This window comes from Oreochromis niloticus, linkage group LG2 (genome assembly GCF_001858045.2).
Source record: "Oreochromis niloticus isolate F11D_XX linkage group LG2, O_niloticus_UMD_NMBU, whole genome shotgun sequence".
NCBI classification, from domain to species: Eukaryota; Metazoa; Chordata; class Actinopteri; order Cichliformes; family Cichlidae; genus Oreochromis; species Oreochromis niloticus.
The window spans coordinates 31,129,752-31,147,707 of NC_031966.2; the positions used below are offsets into that span (position 1 = coordinate 31,129,752).

General features: G+C 42.1%; 2 protein-coding genes across 14 annotated transcripts in view; one reads left to right on the top strand and one right to left on the bottom strand.

The window, feature by feature from the left end:
- The first annotated feature begins 139 nt into the window (after window positions 1-139).
- asb12a (ankyrin repeat and SOCS box-containing 12a) lies at window positions 140-4,076 on the top strand. 2 transcript variants are annotated; one of them, XM_005468026.4, is made up of 4 exons: window positions 140-721; window positions 919-1,242; window positions 2,063-2,591; window positions 3,285-4,076. In XM_005468026.4, exons 2-4 carry the CDS (start codon window positions 958-960, stop codon window positions 3,428-3,430), a joined length of 960 nt encoding a protein of 319 aa, XP_005468083.1. In that variant the 5' UTR covers window positions 140-721; window positions 919-957; the 3' UTR covers window positions 3,431-4,076. The 2 variants fall into 2 exon arrangements, with proteins under 2 accessions (XP_005468083.1, XP_003445956.1); XM_003445908.5 differs by having other exon boundaries at window positions 140-716.
- Window positions 4,077-4,212: 136 nt separating this feature from the next.
- The window catches only part of arhgef9b (Cdc42 guanine nucleotide exchange factor (GEF) 9b), a 48,965-nt gene continuing 35,221 nt past the window's right edge, over window positions 4,213-17,956 (bottom strand). For 8 of the 12 annotated variants that reach the window (XM_019345741.2, XM_019345731.2, XM_013271763.3 and 5 more), the window contains 4 exons: window positions 17,619-17,750; window positions 15,493-15,736; window positions 13,338-13,406; window positions 4,907-8,988 (listed from right to left, as the gene is read on the bottom strand). In XM_019345741.2, the coding sequence (XP_019201286.1) occupies window positions 8,813-8,988; window positions 13,338-13,406; window positions 15,493-15,736; window positions 17,619-17,750 (621 nt within the window). In that variant the 3' untranslated portion in view covers window positions 4,907-8,812. Of the gene's footprint in view, window positions 8,989-9,902; window positions 9,971-13,314; window positions 13,407-15,492; window positions 15,737-17,618; window positions 17,751-17,956 lie in introns of all 12 variants that reach the window. The other 4 variants (XR_003213717.1, XM_025897935.1, XM_013271764.3 and 1 more) reach the window with 4 other exon arrangements.

Consider the following 17,956-nt stretch of genomic DNA (forward strand, 5'->3'; position numbering starts at 1 on the left):
AATTAAAACCTCTTCGTGGGGTTTGAACAATGCCAGGAATCTGGTGTCTTGTGCCATCTGCTGAAAGAGTGCTGCGTGTCAGAGCCTCCCTTCTGAACGTGGGACAGCATGAAGACATGGGTGGGTTTGGCAGGGGAACAGCTGACTGGCTTCCTCTCTGAAGACCCTGACAGTCACACAGCTGACACTCACCAAAATGGCTCCCTCAGTGTGAACCAGGCAAAGCGGGGTGATGACAGGACACATGCAGCAGAATAACCGCTCTTCTTAGAAAAGACTGGGAAATATAGAAGCGCAGCGCCTTCCAGCTTAACATGCTACACACGCTGGCCTGTGGCAAAGAGACAGCAATGTCCCAGGGATAAGTCACACTGGGCAATCACTAAGTGTCACAACTCTATCACCTTTCTAATTATAAACCTGAGACTCAAGTCTCCAAGAATGGAAGTTTAGTCAGGCCCATCTGTGGCCTAAAATTAGCCCCCAAACACCCCCCACCCCACCCCAGAAAGGAGCTCTGGCACCTTTGTCAGTTTAAGCACACACATACACACATGAACACACACACAGAGCACACTGCACGATTCTCAACTCGTTGCAACAGTGGAAGCATCGGGCATTCCTCGAGGACCTTAACTTCACATGACTTGTGTTTTATTGGAGCTCTGAAATGGTTTTGACTTCTCCCGTTGGAAACACCATCAACAAGCAACAAGGTGAGGTAGGTGTCCTCCCAGTGTAAATCCCTCACTGCTGCAGTTGCAGTTGGCACAAACCGATTTAGCTCATGATTGCGGTGTATGCTCGTGAGCCTTATTCTTTCATGTTCGTGCTATTCTGATGTTAAAAAAATTAGTCTTAACAAAACATAAGCCGAATGACAAGTTATGGTGTTATGGTCTTTCTCTGCTGTTGCAGATGAAAGGGTTTTGACTTGAACTAGCCTGGAGTCCCAGTATGGTTCTGGGCCGAGCTGCCAACATGAGTTTGATGGACATTTCTAAGATCTTCTCCCTGCTCCAGCCGAAGGAGGAGGATGAGGACGGCGAGCTGAGTCAGGCTCTGAACAACGCCGTGAGTGGTGACGATGTAGCGCTGCTCTCAGAGCTTCTGTCTCAGGAGGATTACAGAAAGTCTATCAATGCTCGAAGCGGGTGGGGGGTCCCCGTAACTCCCTTGCGCACTGCCGCGGCACTGGGACATCTGAGGTGCCTGGAGCTACTACTGGAGCACGGTGCAGCGGTGAGACTTTGTGGAAAGGATGATGAGATGTTGAGTGTGTAACAAGATGTCTTCGTTTTTATTTATTAACAAAAATGACCTATTGGACATCATGGGTTTCATTTAAAAGCTCCCAAAACTTTTCTTTTTATTTATTCAAAGGGGAAAATAATTAAATAAGGTGTGATATTACAATATATTGCATCATTACATTTTACACTTTGGGCATTAAAGCTGACGTAATGATTATTTACATTTGAACAATAGATCAAATTTTTAAGTGCAGTTTGGAAGCAGTTACTAGGATTCACAAGAACAACACTGTCCACCTTCGCAGCTCGTCTCAGCTCTGCGGAGCATCTATTAGATGCTTCTTTGGGTTTAACAGCTATTAACATTGTTTCTCTTTGTTTCCAGTGCATTCAGTGCACGAGCCAGCAGATGTCTATCAACAGATTTGCAGAACGAATTGATTATCTTCAGTCAAAGCCTAATCAGTAGCCTTGGGGGGTTAGATTTCCCACAGCAGCAGAGCAGAGTCAACATTGTCAGTTCAGCATTTCACTTAGTGAGCTACAGAGCCGTTAACCGTGTCGTACTGAACTAAAGGTGAGAGCTTGCGGTGGCACACATGTGGATGCTGGGTTGTGCAAATGATACCTTCACTTAGAAGAGCGTTAAACTGTGATCCAGTCACTTACTCGCATGCATACAGGACGGTATTTGATACTTACTCAGGGGAAAAGTACTTGCGGTGATAAATCAGTGGTGTACTTCTTGTATCAACAAACTTTGTTTCTACTTTTTAAAAAACCTGTTGGTTTCTTATGTCTGAATCCAGGTTGACAGCTTGGACGTGAAGGCCCAGACGCCTCTGTTCACAGCTGTCAGTGGGAAACATCTGGACTGTGTAGTTGCACTGCTGAATGCTGGAGCAGATCCCAATGGCAGCCAGTACAACAACTGCTCCCCGGTGCTGACCGCTGCCCGAGAGGGTGACGTCGACATACTCAGAGAGCTGCTTCGGTTTGGAGCCGAGGTAGATGTGAAGCCCAAAGTCCCCGAATGGGCCTCCAACGCCACAGCGTGCAGAGGGCCCCTCTACATCTCAGCTGTGTATGGACACCTGGACTGCTTTAAACTGCTCCTTCTTCACGGTGCAAACCCCAACTACAACTGCACGGATGAGAAAATGTTGGCCAGGATCAAACAGCCGAAGACAGTTTTGGAGGTGTGTCTCCGCTACGGCTGTGGGGTGGAGTACATTCAGCTTCTTATAGACTTTGGAGCAGACGTCTATCTGCCCACACTCATCATTGACAAAACCACTAAGCAGAACGAAGCTCTGCTTCTGCTCCTCAAGGAGAGAGGTGAGAGCGAGTCACACCTGAATTTAACTTAAAATCCTTCTCCTCACATACAAAATCTTGAATGATCAGGCCCCATGATGATAGAGCTTGCGATAATAGAGTTTTGCTTTCACACTGCAGCCTAACTTATTGTTCTTAGAGTTTCTGAAAGTAGAATGGGAGACAGAGCCTTCAGACCCCTCGCCTCTGGAACCAGCTCCCAGTTTCCATTCAGGGGACAAACATCCTCTCTGCTTTTAAGATTAAACTCAAAACTTTCCTTTTTGTTTTTTTTAATAAAAGTTATAGTAAGGTGTGGATCAGGTGACCTTGAAACATCACTTAGCTATGCTAGAATAGGCTCAGGCTGTTGGGGGACGTCCCATGATGCAATGAGGATCTCTTCTTTTATACACCACTGCTGCAAGCCATTCAATTTTATATTCTCTCGTCTTTCTTCTTCACACCAACCAGTCATGGCAGAAGTGCTGCCCCTCCCTGAGCCCGGTTCTGCCAGAGGTTTCTTCCTGTTCAAAGGAAGTTTTTCCTCCCTACAGTTACTATGCGCTCGCTCATAGGGGATCATCTGATAGTTGTGGTTTTCCCTTCAATGCTCTGTGGGGTCTTTACCTAAATTGTCGTAAGGTGCCTTTTGTTATGAGTTGGTGCTATACTGACTCAGCATACAAATGTTGTTTTCTGTTTCTTCAACAGTTTGCCCCAAACCTCTGATGTCACAGGCTCGACTGGCAATCAGAGGATACCTCGCTTTTGCTAACAAAGAGCCTGCAATTGACAGCTTGGACGTTCCTCTGATCCTGAGAAATTACTTGAAACATGAAACCTCAGACGTCATGTGATGCTTTTCTTCTTCTTTTTTAAATTTTTTTTTCTTTTATACATTTTTTAAATTTTTACCAGAACAAGCTAAAGGACTGTTTTACATCCGATTTGTTTATAGCTGTGAAGTCAGAAGATTTTCTTTCATGTCTACGAAGCTTTTAGAAGCAAAAGGAGGGCTCCATGTTGGAAAATCCACTGTATCTTTGGGAAGTGTAACAACATCAGTGGCCACTAGAGACCACAGTAACACCATGCATTGTGGATATCCAAAGCTGAGGCTCCTCACAGGCACTATTGTTATTCTGATATTACCTCACAACATCCACTTTGGCTCACTCCTTTACTCGGGTGACATTACACAGACACATGTAGTCACCTTACTTATTTAGACATCCAGCCACACACACACACACACACACTGTCTGCACCACAACAGGATGTCTTAGATCTTGCCTGAAAAACATTCTTGCGTCTTTGGACTTCACAACACCAGGAAGCAGAATGAAAAGCCCCCACTTCAGTGCCTCCAGCTGGGAGAATATATTTGCATAACGCTCATTACTTATTGATTAGAGCATAATTATTTTCAGGATTCAATTTTAGTGTTTAGAAGTTTGTTGATTTAAAAAAAAATGTTTTCTTTTGTGTGTGTGTGATTAGTGATTACCATTGTGATATTATTTATCTTACATAATATATCCTGGAGTTAATGTGTCAGCTGTCAGGAATGAGCCCTACAAACAAACAGGATATGATGTCACACGACAGGAAGGCCAGCACAATGCTCTCACTCACAGACTGATGCCTCGAACCCTCCCCCCCGCAGTTCTGTAGTTTTATTTTCAACAAAAAGTACAGCTATATCAGATATGGATTGATTTTTTTTACAGCAAAGTACAACATATTCCCAGTGCTTCTGATTACATCAAAACATATAATGTACATACAGTTGACATTTCCACTCTCCCATTCACAGTTTCTGGATTGAATAGGCATTATTTTTCAGGTTTTTCATCTCTACAACAAATAATCAAACTCAAAAGCCAGCAAGAAAGAAAATGACAAATGTTTGCATATGATGACAAAGGATTCTGTGAGTACATTTTTCACTTGGAAAAAAATCCAGACACCCCCCCTCCCAAACCAAACCCTGAAACCAGATGGTAATATACAATGAATAGTGTCCAAATGTGGGATGTCAGTCTTCTGTTTGTTGCCATTGAACACCAACATCGGCATATGGCTCATTGAAGACTTTTACCCTGACTATTCTGGAACAGCACGGGACTGCATAACCGACTCCAAGGAGTTCCTACTGAAGATGTTGCTATGCTAACTGTGAGTGAACGCGCCTACTGGCTCACCCTGGACTAGAAGGAATTACATAAATCTGTGCAACTTCTGATGCATTCAACTAACTTGGCTGCCTTGGTTATATGACTGGAAAGAGAAAGCGAGAAAACAGAAAATAATTTGCACAGAAGGCTATCCTCTCAGCTCGGAGCGCAAGGTCAGATTGATAGTTCTATAAGAAAACTCAAACCAGCGTATATACATCATTGAAACCGTGTGGCCAAAATTGTAATGTTTAATACTGCTGTCAATAAATACAAGCGAGGAACTGCTTTGTAATGTCAAGTCATTGTATTTAAAAGGAACAAGAGCGTGATATGAACAGCTATGAAATACTGTGTGTCTTCAGGATTATGTTTATTTTTAGTCCGTCCCAAGAGGTTTCGAATTTATTCAGCTCTAAATCTATACACAAACACCCAAGATCAGTGCTAACTCATATTTGGTTCACTGTTGTCGTAGAAAAATGATTACCCGTTTTGCCTCTGCACATAATGGCATTCCACAAAAAAATAAAACAAACCAAAAAAAGTCATATATTTAGGAAAAGAATATTAACCAGCAGTCTGTAGCATAGCAGTGTGGGTTTAAAATGATGCTAGAGTTTATAGTACCCATCATATCTGGGCTAAGAGAACATCAGTGCCTTTGATTTTCCCTATCAGCAGTTCAGTGTTTAATTCAGGAAAAGATGTTCCCCTCTTATGTGTCAATAAATAATAATAATATTAATAATAGTAATACAAAAAACAGAAGCTACAACCTGTAATGCCAAGTGAGCAGGAGACAGGTGGACAGAGAAAAGAACTCCCTTTAGTGAGATGGTATGGGTACACACAAATGAATGGTTCCGTGTTGCCGGGGAAAAAAGAAAAAAAAAAGAAGAAAATTCAATTGGAAGTTAAACAAAACTAAATGATCTCGTTAAGTGTTGCCTTAAGTCTCATGCAAAATATTGGATGCCACAAGCATGCAATTACCTGGTACTGAGATCTACCGCACGCTAGAACTGGAACAACATTCGTCTCCAACGCAAAATACCGATATCCAAATATATGATCTGTTCTTTTTACAGTATTTACAGTGTGTAGCTGATAAAGGTAAAATAGATGACTCTTGATTCATAACTCACTTTTAATAATATAGATCGACACGCGAACCTAAGTCAACTAATGGAAATCTGCTTCCTACTATATATTCAAATTAAACTGTCTTTCAGCGTGTTAAACACACAATAAAAGAAGTCGATGCTTCTAAACATCTGAAATTAGAATTAATTTCTAATGTGCAATAAAACTGCTCCTATGTAAATGTGCGATAATATATGAAAATGAGTCGTTTTTCAATTTTTAAATGGATCTCAATCAAACAGCACAGTATCTACTCATATGGAAAAAGTGGCCTGACCTCTAAGTTTCTGTCCGAGCGGCTCTCGTGCACTGGGGAACGAGGAATTCCCAGTGTGCATGAGGGAAGGGGCGGGGGTTGTGGGAACAGAACGGAAGAGAGAGTGAGAGATGCACTGAAGGGAAAATACATGACTAATTCAAATCTGCCTGTGAAACTGAATAGATAATCACTAGTGGAATGCTGGAAGGCACTGTTAGATAGCATCTCTCTTCTCCGCAGCAGAACGGGCCAGCAAGTAAGCATGATTATTAGTGTGTGTGTGTTTGAGTGTGTGTGTGTGTTTGCCTGCATGCTTGTATTTGTATGTTGGTACTGGTGGTAGTGTTAAGCAGGGAGTTGGAGGGAGCAAGGGGGGTGGGGCAGGGCGGGCCATAGCAAGGGACCTGAGGTTACGATAGCCTAGGAACCATATCTTTTTTTGCCGTACCAGCCAAGAGAACTATCTTCCAAAACAATCTCACTGGGAGCCATCTCTACAGACACCAGCAGCCAACTCACCCATTTCTCATCTTCCTTTACTGAAACAAAACATAAATTACAACATACAAAGCAATTGTAAGGTCTGTTTTTTTCTCCAACAGGTTATAAGGCCTATAAGAAGGCAAACAAATGACATAGAACAATATATAACTCTTTCATATCACGCTGTAGTGAATAGTGATAGATATAGAATGATATATCACATTGCACAAGTTGTCAAACTGTATATGTACTGTCCATCTGGTGATATAATTCAACACAAAATGTACTCCTGTGTCTGAGGTCAAAACGTGGTCACAAACCGTGGACAGATGTTTCACTACATTCCAAGTGTGGGAAAAAAAGAATACGTCTTCATGATGCATGTAAAATTTTCCTCTTCACTTCCTCAGATCTTCTCTTTTACTGCTGAAGGACTCTATGATGCTAGGATCTCTCGCAGACCACGGCTTCACGCACTTTTTTGTTGATTAAACAAAACCAATCTGATCACGCCACAGTCCTTTGGAAATCACTTAAGCAGAGCTGGAGCTAACTGCCAGATCTGGGGGGGGGGCAACGTGAGGAGGGGTGAGGCAGAAAGCAGAGGTTTGGAGCTGGAGTCTATAGAGATGTATGAATGTGTCAGAGGAAACCTGCATGCTACAGATTAAATCCGCCTTTCTATCTCCGTATACGGCATCGGCTTGCACTGCTGCAGTCGACTTTTTTGTTTCCCCAGTTAGTTTTGGTCCACTTCACAAATCATTATCACTTTTTTAGACACCCCCCAACCCCTTGAATACTGGATGGGCTTCTTATTTATTGGTCACACTGACATGTTGATATTTGTATCACTCATACTCAAAACGGGAGTACGTGCTGTGCTTTTTTACAGTGGGAGTGACACAAAATAATTAACCGAAGTCTTTTCTTTGACAGCTGACATGTTATTCTTTTGGCCAATGCATCACAACTTCACTTTCACCGCTCGTTTTCTGGAGGTAGGCTGTGCTTTTTTTTCTCTTTTCCACCCAGTGAGGTGCCAGCACAGTGCTACAGGGGTGGTCTCTAGGGAGGGCGGGGTGGGAGAGGGGCTGTGGCACAAGGCAGGCGGACCGTAGCCGGCCTATCTCCTGCTCCCAGCTGCTTCATCTAAGCTCACCGCCAAATCCAGTGCATGCACACACCCCCTCAGCGCGATCGGACATGAATACCCTGTCACGAGTGGTTGGTGAACGGATGTAAATATACTATTGATGTTCCGCCTATTGATTTGTTCCCTGACCCATCATCACATCACGGCCAATGGCAGGTTTCCAAAAGAGTGAAACTCTTCCTCTGAGAGCCACTGACTCACAGAGGCAGAGCAGGTGGATAGAGAGATAGAGAGGATGAGTGGGATGCGGAGAAGGAAGGGAACACCTAATGTCAGACTGTGAACAGAGAGGGGGGGGGCTATTATATGCAAGCAGCTACAGAGAAGAGAATGAAGCTCTGAGCACGAGGAGGAGGTCCAGACGCAGACATCAGCAGCGCAGAGATGACTCGATGGGTGCGTGATCGGTGGCAGGATGGAGCTAACTCAGAGGTGAGGTTGACAGCCGAGCTTGGCAGGTCCTTCACACGCCGCAGCGATCGGCTGAGGTCGTCATCTCACATTCAGAAGAATGCATCAAACAATCTCACAAAGCAGCACAGCAAGATCTCAGCTTTTTTTTTTGTTGTTTTTTTGTTTTGGTCACAATCATACTACTGGGAATGACTTGGCTTGGCCTCGTGTTTCTTTCCAGAAGATGGATTGAAAATGAACTCATGTAACAATCTCGATGACTTCAGGACATTCAGATGGCGTGATTATCCAGAAAGGGGGGAAGAGTTCGTGACAGTTGACTCAGCCGGAGAAGCATGATAACTAAGAATGTTACTAACATATATGAACTGTAAAGTTGTGTTTATTTTTTTATACGTTTTTTCTTTGTTTTAAATCCAAGTCTTCAGTCCTCTCGCAGCTTCCAATCACACTCTATATTAACATTGGTCCTTAACTTCAAAGTCTCGTGTTTGTGTGTTTTTTTTGTATTTTTCTTCATCATGGGGGGGAGGGGGGACATGATCATCCAGTGTTTAGTGCTTCTAAGAAAAATAGCTGGTCCATCGGAAGAGTCTGTTTATCTCTATTTCTTAAATGGAGCTAATCTACTAAAATTCTGCCAGAAAGGAGCCTGGCCTCTTTTGGATTGACTGAATTCAAAAACCTCTCCTTGTGCCATGTCCTCCGTTACCTCATACTGCCCCACACTGAGGGGGTCCTGTGGGGGCGGGTATGAAGGGGGCGTGCACCTGTTTACACCTGGGAAGGCAGGCGCCAAAAAAACAAAAAAAGAGCAAGAAGGTTTTGTGGGGGAGGGAGAGGGGACAAGGAGGCAGTGCAGGGCACAAAGCAAAAGAGAAAAAAAGAAGGAGGAGGGAGGCAGATAGCAAAGAGGAAACGTTATCAGTACTGCATCTGGAACAGGCACAACAACACAACATCAAGTCATGCTTCCACAAAAAACAGGCACATAGACATACAAAATGGGCCTTCACTGTTAACATTCCTGCATATTAATCCCGAAAATATGATGAATATATGATGAAAGCTGAATTGGGAGATTCAGCTGTAGCAATGACACAAGGGAGACTAAGGATGCTTTTCAATCAAACTCTGTGGCGGGCAAACAAGAGAAGCAGCAGATTACAACTGATACGCCGATGAAATCGGGCATTTGGACAAAGGGGCGCTGTTCCACCATGTTTGTTAACAGCACGTTTGTTTGAATAGCACCCTCGACACTTGAGAACACAAGAGTGGCGAAAATAGAGCCAACAGAAAGCTGTTAATATGCATTTAACTACAGTCTACAATGTCGTCGAGCTACAGTCTACAAGCATCACAACTATGCTACTGTCATTATTAAATACAATCAATATTTGGAGATGAAATATTCAAAAGTTGCCATGGCATCTTAGGAAAAGAATATGAGAAGATGAGAAACAGTGTCTTTTGTTTTTGGCCAGACGCTGTTTTAGCAGTTAGAAGGGTTCGATCTCTTTGTGTTAGTGGAACCTGTTTATCTGTTTATAGACAGCATAATGCTTGTAAACAGATTGGACAGTGACCGCATGCTCCAATGCCAACGTTAGACACAACACCTCCCAATGCTGCTTAGCAGTTGCCATGGCATCTTATTGTGCTAGCTCTAAGGAGAACTCTAATGCATATACCTTTATCATTTTCAAACCATGTCCATACAACATGGCCCTCTTTCTCAAGATGAAATCTATAAATGAATCTGAAATTCAAGAGAGTACTTCACCTTGTGCCAGCCAATGTACACATACAGCACTTAGAAACAGACAACATTTACTTCTGACAGACATCTACTGGGTTCCTAATGTCAGAGAGAACATTCCAGCAGGGGTCATTAGTTCATTAATACCTTAATGGATGTGCATGCTTATTGTGAAACTGGCAAGAACATCAGTAATGGTAAATGTACAAACATCTAGCCTAGCACTAAAATGGCTAAATAGTAAAGGATGATACCGGCAGTTTGGACATGTGGGTGCTTTGTCGCCGATGCTTCCTCGGGAATTATCATTCTGAATAACTTGTTCGACGTCTTCCTTCTTTTACCGAGATAAGTGGCAAGTGTAGGTCTCTATGCAGTTTTTGATACCACACATGTGTCATAGATTTTTAATGTCACATATGTAGCATTAAAACAGAACACTTTCAATCTGTAAATTAGAAGAAAAGGCATAATCTTCCTACTTTATTATAAATCATGACCAACTGTGGAACATGTTACGAGATATCACAGCGTTCAGTGTTAATCAAAACAGCTATTGTTTTGTTTCTGGTTGCACCAGAAGCACCAACAACCACTCTCATGGCCAATTCCCACTGAATGCAGCATTTGTCTTATAAAATTGCAAGAGACAGACAATAATGTCTGATCATTAAAATCAATGGCATGTCACTGTTTGCATTTCAACAATCCTTTAGGTAAATATAGGATGAATCAAAGCAATCATCTAATTTCAAAATGCTTTAGTCGTTCACTGCTAACTATCAAAAGATGTACTTTTAGAAAGAGGAGATTCATGAGTCTCACGTGGTTGTGAGTAGTTACTGTAACAACAGCAGAGGCTGCAGTGACTCCACACATGCTAGTATGTAAAGAATGGGATGAGTCTGATTTACACACATACGTTATGTTTCTGGGGAACAACACAAGTTTTGTATGCAAAAACTTTAAATTAAGCCATGTATTTTAAAATTCACTCCAAGCTTGTGTGTCCATTCCTTAAAAAAAGAATTCTGATGATTCTTCTCATTACATTTTGTATAACTGTGAATAGCCAATGAGAATGTCTGCTATTCCAATGCTACACTCTGTAGGCTTTGCACATTTAAGCTATTGTATAACCTCTTGGTCACATGCAGCATCTACTGCAATCAAGTCCCCCTGTGATGATATATAACTGAGTAGTTACAAGTGTGGATAGGAAGTAGGGAAGCTCAGCCTATTAAACAAAAGAAATTAGGTAAGTTTTGATCATTTTATTAGATTTTCTATTAATATTTTTACTCATACATCAATGCTTACATAATCAGGTTGCCCTTGTAATTCCAGTATGAGCTTTGGGATCAGCAAAATGTGAAACATCTAGTAGGATTGGTGAGGCACTGTTATATACACTATATTGCCAAAAGTATTCACTCACAAATCCGGATCATTGAACTGAGGTGTTCCAATCACGTTCATGGTCACAGGTGTATAAAATCCAGCACCTAGGCATGCAGACTGCTTCTACAAATATTTGTGAAAGAATGGGTTGCTCTCAGGAGCTCGGTGAATTCCACCGTGGTACCGTGATAGGATGCCACCTGTGCAAGTTCAATCGTGAAATTTCCCCACTACTAAATATTCCACAGTCAACTGTTTGTGTTATTATGACAAAGTGGAAGCGAAGTGGTAGGCCATGTAAGATCACAGAGCGGGGTCAGTGGATGTTGATGTGCAGAGTGGGTAGGAGTCGCCAACTTTCTGCAGAGTCAATCGCTACAGACCTCCAAAGTTCATGTGGCCTTCAGATCAAGATCAGTGCGTAGATTGCTTCATGGAATGGGTTTCCATGGTCGAGCAGCTGATGCGTCACATGCAGTGGTGTAAAGCACACCACCACTGGACTCATCACGCTTCTTGTTCTGGCAATCCGATGGACGAGTGTGGGTTTGGTGGTTGCCGGAGAACAGTGCATGTCTGACTGCACTGTGGCATGTATAAAGTTTGGTGGGTGTGAGATTGTGGTGTGGGGTTGTTTTTCAGGAGTTGGGCTTGAACCCTTAGGAACTCTTAACGCAGTCCAACATGACTGTGCACCAGTGAACAAAGTAAGGTCCATAAAGACAGGGATGAGCGAGTTTGGTGTGCAAGAACTTGACTGGCCTGCACAGAGTCCCGATCTCAACTTGACAGAACATCTTTGGGATGAATTAGGGTGGAGGCCTTTTCATCCAACCTCACAAATGAGCTCCTGGAAAAATGGTCAAAAGTTCCTATAAACACTTCTAAACCTTGTGAAAAGCCCTCCCAGCTGTTAAAGCTGCTAACGTTGGACTGACATTAAACTCCACAGATTAAGAATGGGATGTCACTCATGTTCATATGCGTGTGAAGACAGACGACTGAATACTTTTGGGAATATAGTCTATATCCTCAATTGTAAAAAACAGGTTTCAAGATGTGGAATTTCGTATAAGGGGACTCAAACTGGATCCAGATTAGGATCACTTTTCCTTCAAAGAGGGATCAATACTGCTGTCCCGAATAATCGGATCCCTGTCATATGGCACTTCACTGTACTACAGTGTGTACTTTGTCATGTTACGAGTCCTGAAGTTCTTATATTCTATATTTGGCATTGCAAATTAACTTATTAGCTCTTGCTGTGCTGCGCGACATGGTTCATGCTATGTAGTCCCTATTCGAATAAACAAATAAATAAAATCAATTTTAAGAGGTCTGCATTGAATAAAAATACACAAAATAGTAGTTGGCTCAGAAACCAAGCAGTTTGTTTAAATCTAAAACAGGGTGTTGAGTGCTTCAGCATTAGAATCACAAGTCATAAAACATTTTTCATCGCCTTCTGCGAAACACGTGCAGTGGGAAGAGGCCTTTCCTCAGTAAGAGAAGAAAAATTCAAGCTCTGTGCGATGTTTTAAATCACTTTCAAGGCAAGCGTGACACAGGACCCACATGTCATGAACACCGGCATCCTCCTTTAAACTCAATACTTCATGCAAACAGCCCTCTGTCTTTTCATTGATGCTTAACAGCTGCTTTACAACTCATATCAGGTCATATCTTCAACGTCGTCTCATGTATGGGCTGACAGACATTGAACATAAAAGGAGATACATCTGAAGTAATATCGCGAGAACGCGTGAACGCTCGTGACTTTTCTAGCTTATGTAGACTTACAAGGCTAGTCTAGGTCCATCCATAAACAAAGTATGTGTCAAAAAAGGTGTAGAAAGCAAAAAAACAGAGCAGGTAAAGGGAAGAGTAAACAGCGATGAGAAGACAGAGCACACCAGCGAAGACAAAAAAAAAAGGGAAATCACCTGATATCTTCTTGTTGCCTCACCTTTCTGTTTGGTCACTTTTCTCACTGTCATGGCTGCCTGTCGCTTCTGGTACTCAGAGATCTCAAAACCTAAAAGACAACAGCGTTATGTGTCGGGGAGAAGTTTCACACAGTCTGCAGATTAAAAAAGTTTTATTTAAATAACTTTAAAATACAGTAAAACTTCTTTAATCTGGAATTCACGGAGCTCCTGAGAGCTAATTTTACTGTATGTGGAAACTAGAGGAAGCATCATTCAGTTCTAGCCTTTTCGAAAGAGTCCCAGCAATAAACAAAATCCTGTCCAGTCTGAAAAACACTTTGTAGTTTATCACCTTCTGCTACATTTTGAGCACAGCCCAGCCAGCCGGAGAAAAAGCCCAATTATCACTTTGGTCTTTCAGATTCAAAATCTACAAACATCAGAGATAAAAAAGCTGCATCACCCTGCAGACAGCAATGCCCCTTTAACCATCACAAGAGGCTCATGCTTGTCACAAGAAAACAACACTGATGTCTGCGTCTGCTGATCTGTAACGTTAGCTACAACCACGCTCCTTTTGGTTGGAAAGAAAACAGGTCGCACATGAAACTGCTGACAACAAGGTTTGTTGACATTGTGGGCTATGCAGGTCATGATTTCTGGAAAGAGGCGCTGTTGCAATGTTTTCAAAGACTGTTTTGTAAAGCTTTGATTACCTGCATCTCCATTCAATTCAAGAGAAGGCAGGCAGTTCTAAAACTTGTATTTTTAAAACTGGACAACTTGCACTGAAACGATCTAAATGGATAAATGGCCGAGGAAGAAAAAATGTAACTTTTGGGTGAACTGTCCCTTTGATGTTAGCTCATGTTTTGTGCAGTGAATTCCAACAAAGTATTTGCCCCTTTCTTATTTTTTATTATTTTTTTGCATTTTTGTCACACTTAAATGTTTCAGATAATCGGGCAATTAATATTAGACAAAAATAACCAGAGTAAATACCAAATGCAATGTTTAAATGATCATTTCATCTACTAAGGGAAAAAGCCTACCTGGCCCTGTGTGAAAAAGTAGTTCCCCCTAAACCTAATAACTGGCTGTGTGACCCTTGGCAGCAAGAACTGTAATAACGTGCTTGCAATAACTGGCAATGACTCGTTCACATCACTGTGGAGGAATTTTGGCCCATTCTTCTTTGAAAAATTGTTTTAATCCAGCCACAGGGGAGGGTTTCAAGCATGAATGGCCTGATTAAGGTCATGCCAAAGCATCTCAATCGGGCTGAAGTGATTAGGCCACTCCACAACCTTAATTTTTGTGTTTTCAGAAGTGGACCTGCTGGTGTGTTTTTGGATCATTTTCCTGGTGCATATCTTAAGTGTTCTTGAGCTTCAGGGCATGAACTGATGGCCACCTTCTCCTTCAGGATTTTCTGGTAGAGAGAAGAATTTACGGTTTCATCAATTACGGCAAGTAACTCAGGTCCTGAAACAGCAAAGCAGCTCCAGACCATCACACTACCACCACCATGTTTGACTGTTGGTACGATGTCCTTGGTAGCTCCATGCCAGGTGCAATGGGGCTCAAACCTTCCAAAAAGTTCAGCTTTTTCCCAGTTTTATGGATCATCAAGATGGTTTCTGGCAAATGTAACAGAAGATTTTGTGATCTTTTTGGTCAGCAGTGGTTTTCGTCTTGGAACATTTTGCCCAGCCTCTTTCTTGTTGTTGAATCATGAATGCTGACCTTAACTGAGACGAGGGAGGCCTGCAGTTCTTGTTGATGTTGTTCTGGGTTCTGTTCTGACCTCCTGGATGAGCCATTAATGCGTCCTTGGAGTAATTTTGGTAGGCCAGTCACTCCTGGGAAGGTTCACCACTGTCACCGCTTTCTGAATATTGGCTCTCACCATGGTTCGCTGGAGTCCCAAAGCCTTAGAAATGGCTTTGTAATTACTTTTCCACACAACGCCAGGTAGACTGGCATAGCTTTTTTTCCCTTAATGAATGAAATCACCATTTAAAAACTGTATTTTGGATTTACTCAGGTTTTCTTAGTCTAACATTAAAATGTGTTTGATGATCTCATCTATGTAAATGTGATAAATATACAAAAGAATAAACTGAAGTTCCAGCATTTTGTGAACAAAACTAATAGTTTTCAAATGGAGGTGTAGGGAGGTGTGTGACTAACCGATTTTCTCATCCTCCTGCACCATCTTCCTCTCCTCGGCGAAGGCCCTGAGCCAGCGGATCTTCTCCTCTGGCTTCTTGGCCAGGAAGATGTGGATCTCCTCGCTGTCTTTGTTGCACAATTTAAAGGCATTCTTCACACTAACGTTGAAGTCTTCGTCACGCCCATCTATAGTGTCCCGCACCTCGTAGCGATCCATGTCAATGCGGCCCTTATAGTACAGGATGTCCCGGCGTATCAGATCCTGGTGAAGAGCAGATAGATTTTGTCATTGTGTGTGTGCTGAATCTTAGAGGTGCCGACAAACACGGTACCTCGAGAGTGTGCCTTACGCGACACCTTTCACTCACACGCTGCAGAAAATAGCCCTATTTTTCAGTTCTTTGCCTAATATCACAAAAAAGAAGCATGGCTCTAGATTATCAGATACACCACTAAAACCAGATGAATGACTGTAAAATGACACTGCCATGAATCGAATCCTTGTATAGCAGGGGTCTCAAACTCATTTAACATCATGGGGCACATCCAGCGCAATTTCATATTAAATGGGCCACATCAGTGAAGGTGCCTAATAACGCCTGATAACAGTGCCTAATAACTTCTTAAAAAGTGTCCATTTACTAAGCACATAAAGACGTTCAAATGTAATTCCTGAGCTATATTAAGATGAAAAAGCACAATTTTAGCAATATCTCTCAGTTTTTTCGCATTAAAAGAAAAGCCATTTTATTAAATCACAAATCTTTCAGGACGGCTCATTGGGTTTAAACTGTAAAGGAAATAAAGACATAAAAGAACCTGAAATTTAAAAAATACATCTCATGCGAATTCATAGAAAAAAATTTTTTTACTGAAAATTCTGTTGTAAATTGTGAAATGGGCTCTTTTTTGTGTATGTCAGGTCATGGAATATGTCCTTTTTAGTAAGAAGAAATTTCAGTTAAAGCTGCAAAATTTATGTTCTGAAATTTCAACTTTCTATCTATTAATTTCTGAGCAACATGATTTTTGAGTACCTGAGCCCAACACACAGCAGCTATAAAACACATACTGCAAAAGACACAAACACAACTAATGAATGAGTATTGACTGACATTGTCATTGCATTTCAGCTCTCCACGAGTACACACAGCAACAATAACTGTAACCCTTCTAACTTTCATCATTTGCAGGAACAAGATGGCCACATGAAACAATCTTCGCTGCGACCCCTCCCTCAGGAGGAAATGAACATCCCGTTACGCTGCGAGGTCGACGAAGGTACAAAGAAAGGATCGGGTGTCTTTTAATAAGCATGCAGAGGCAAATGTGCATCTTTGTGCTGATAAGGAAGAGATGAGAGGAAAAGAAGGCAGGCAACATGTAATGTGCTCCTCACGCGTCCCGAGGGCTCTTAGGAGCCGATACATATGTAGCACTGAGGATGCTGGATAAGCAAGAATAAAAACAAAGACTGGAATTTATCATTTAGAATGACTCGGAGCGGATTTTTGTTAGTGGACCAGAACAGCAGGCACACAGAGAGGTCTGAGGACATACCTGAGTTCATTTCTGGTGCCAGAGATGTTCAAATGTGACAAGCCAGGGGAGGGTGTGTGTGTGCGTGGAAAGACAATATAACTCCAAGTCTTTGTTTTTTTGTTCTGTGTGTGTTTGCCTGTGTAGTGATAAAACTATTGTTCCTCTGTTTCCACGCTTGTGTGTTCGTGATGCAGTTTTTCAGCCTCTGTGTGTGTTTGTGTCTAAGTGTCTGCCTGCATTTGTGTCTGTATCTCTGTGCGTGTATTGAGTCTATCCAGGCATGAACATTCGTCTGACAGGCGAGCACAGCCTCGGTGCATTAGAGCCTAAACTACCAAAGCTCCATTTTGTGAAAGGCACTGAGGATTTGAACGCATCTTCAGCGAGGGCTGGTGCCTCTCATGCAGCATTATGTAATCTGTTTTCAGCTCTTGACTCAGGTTGTAAGAATTCACATTGTCTTCAAGCATCTCTGTCACCAGCCATGTGATCTTGCAACTTCCAAGAACACGAGCAGAGGCTACATTTTAGCTTCTAAGCATGTTTTTACTCAATAAAGTCTTTAAATAAAAGGAAGACGTTGAAGAGAGACACAGCCTTACCTTCTTACAGAGGACCAGCTGGTGATCAAAGAGGAAGAAGACTCGCTGCTGGCTGCGTCCATACGGCTGATAGATCCATGACAACTCCCCAGTGTAGATGAGCTCTGAGCTCCTGTCCAATATATCATCCCCCTAGACATAAACACAACAGTTAAAGAGTTAACGAATGAAAAGAATACTCCTCCTTTTGCTACAGCAAAAATTCATTTACTCATCACTGTTAGTCGCACTCAGCCTGTGGAAACAGTTACATAATGTATTTTGTGGTTCACAAAGAAGTCTTGGAAATTAAACCTGATAATGTCATAACCATGTCATCAGGGATAAATCGGAATTAT

Coding starts and splice junctions, on each gene's coding strand:
- asb12a (XM_005468026.4), top strand. CDS start 958: ATGGTTCTGGGCCGAGCTGCCAACATGAGTTTGATGGACATTTCTAAG. Junction 1,243..2,062: donor TACTGGAGCACGGTGCAGCG/GTGAGACTTTGT, acceptor GTCTGAATCCAG/GTTGACAGCTTGGACGTGAA. Junction 2,592..3,284: donor TCTGCTCCTCAAGGAGAGAG/GTGAGAGCGAGT, acceptor TTTCTTCAACAG/TTTGCCCCAAACCTCTGATG.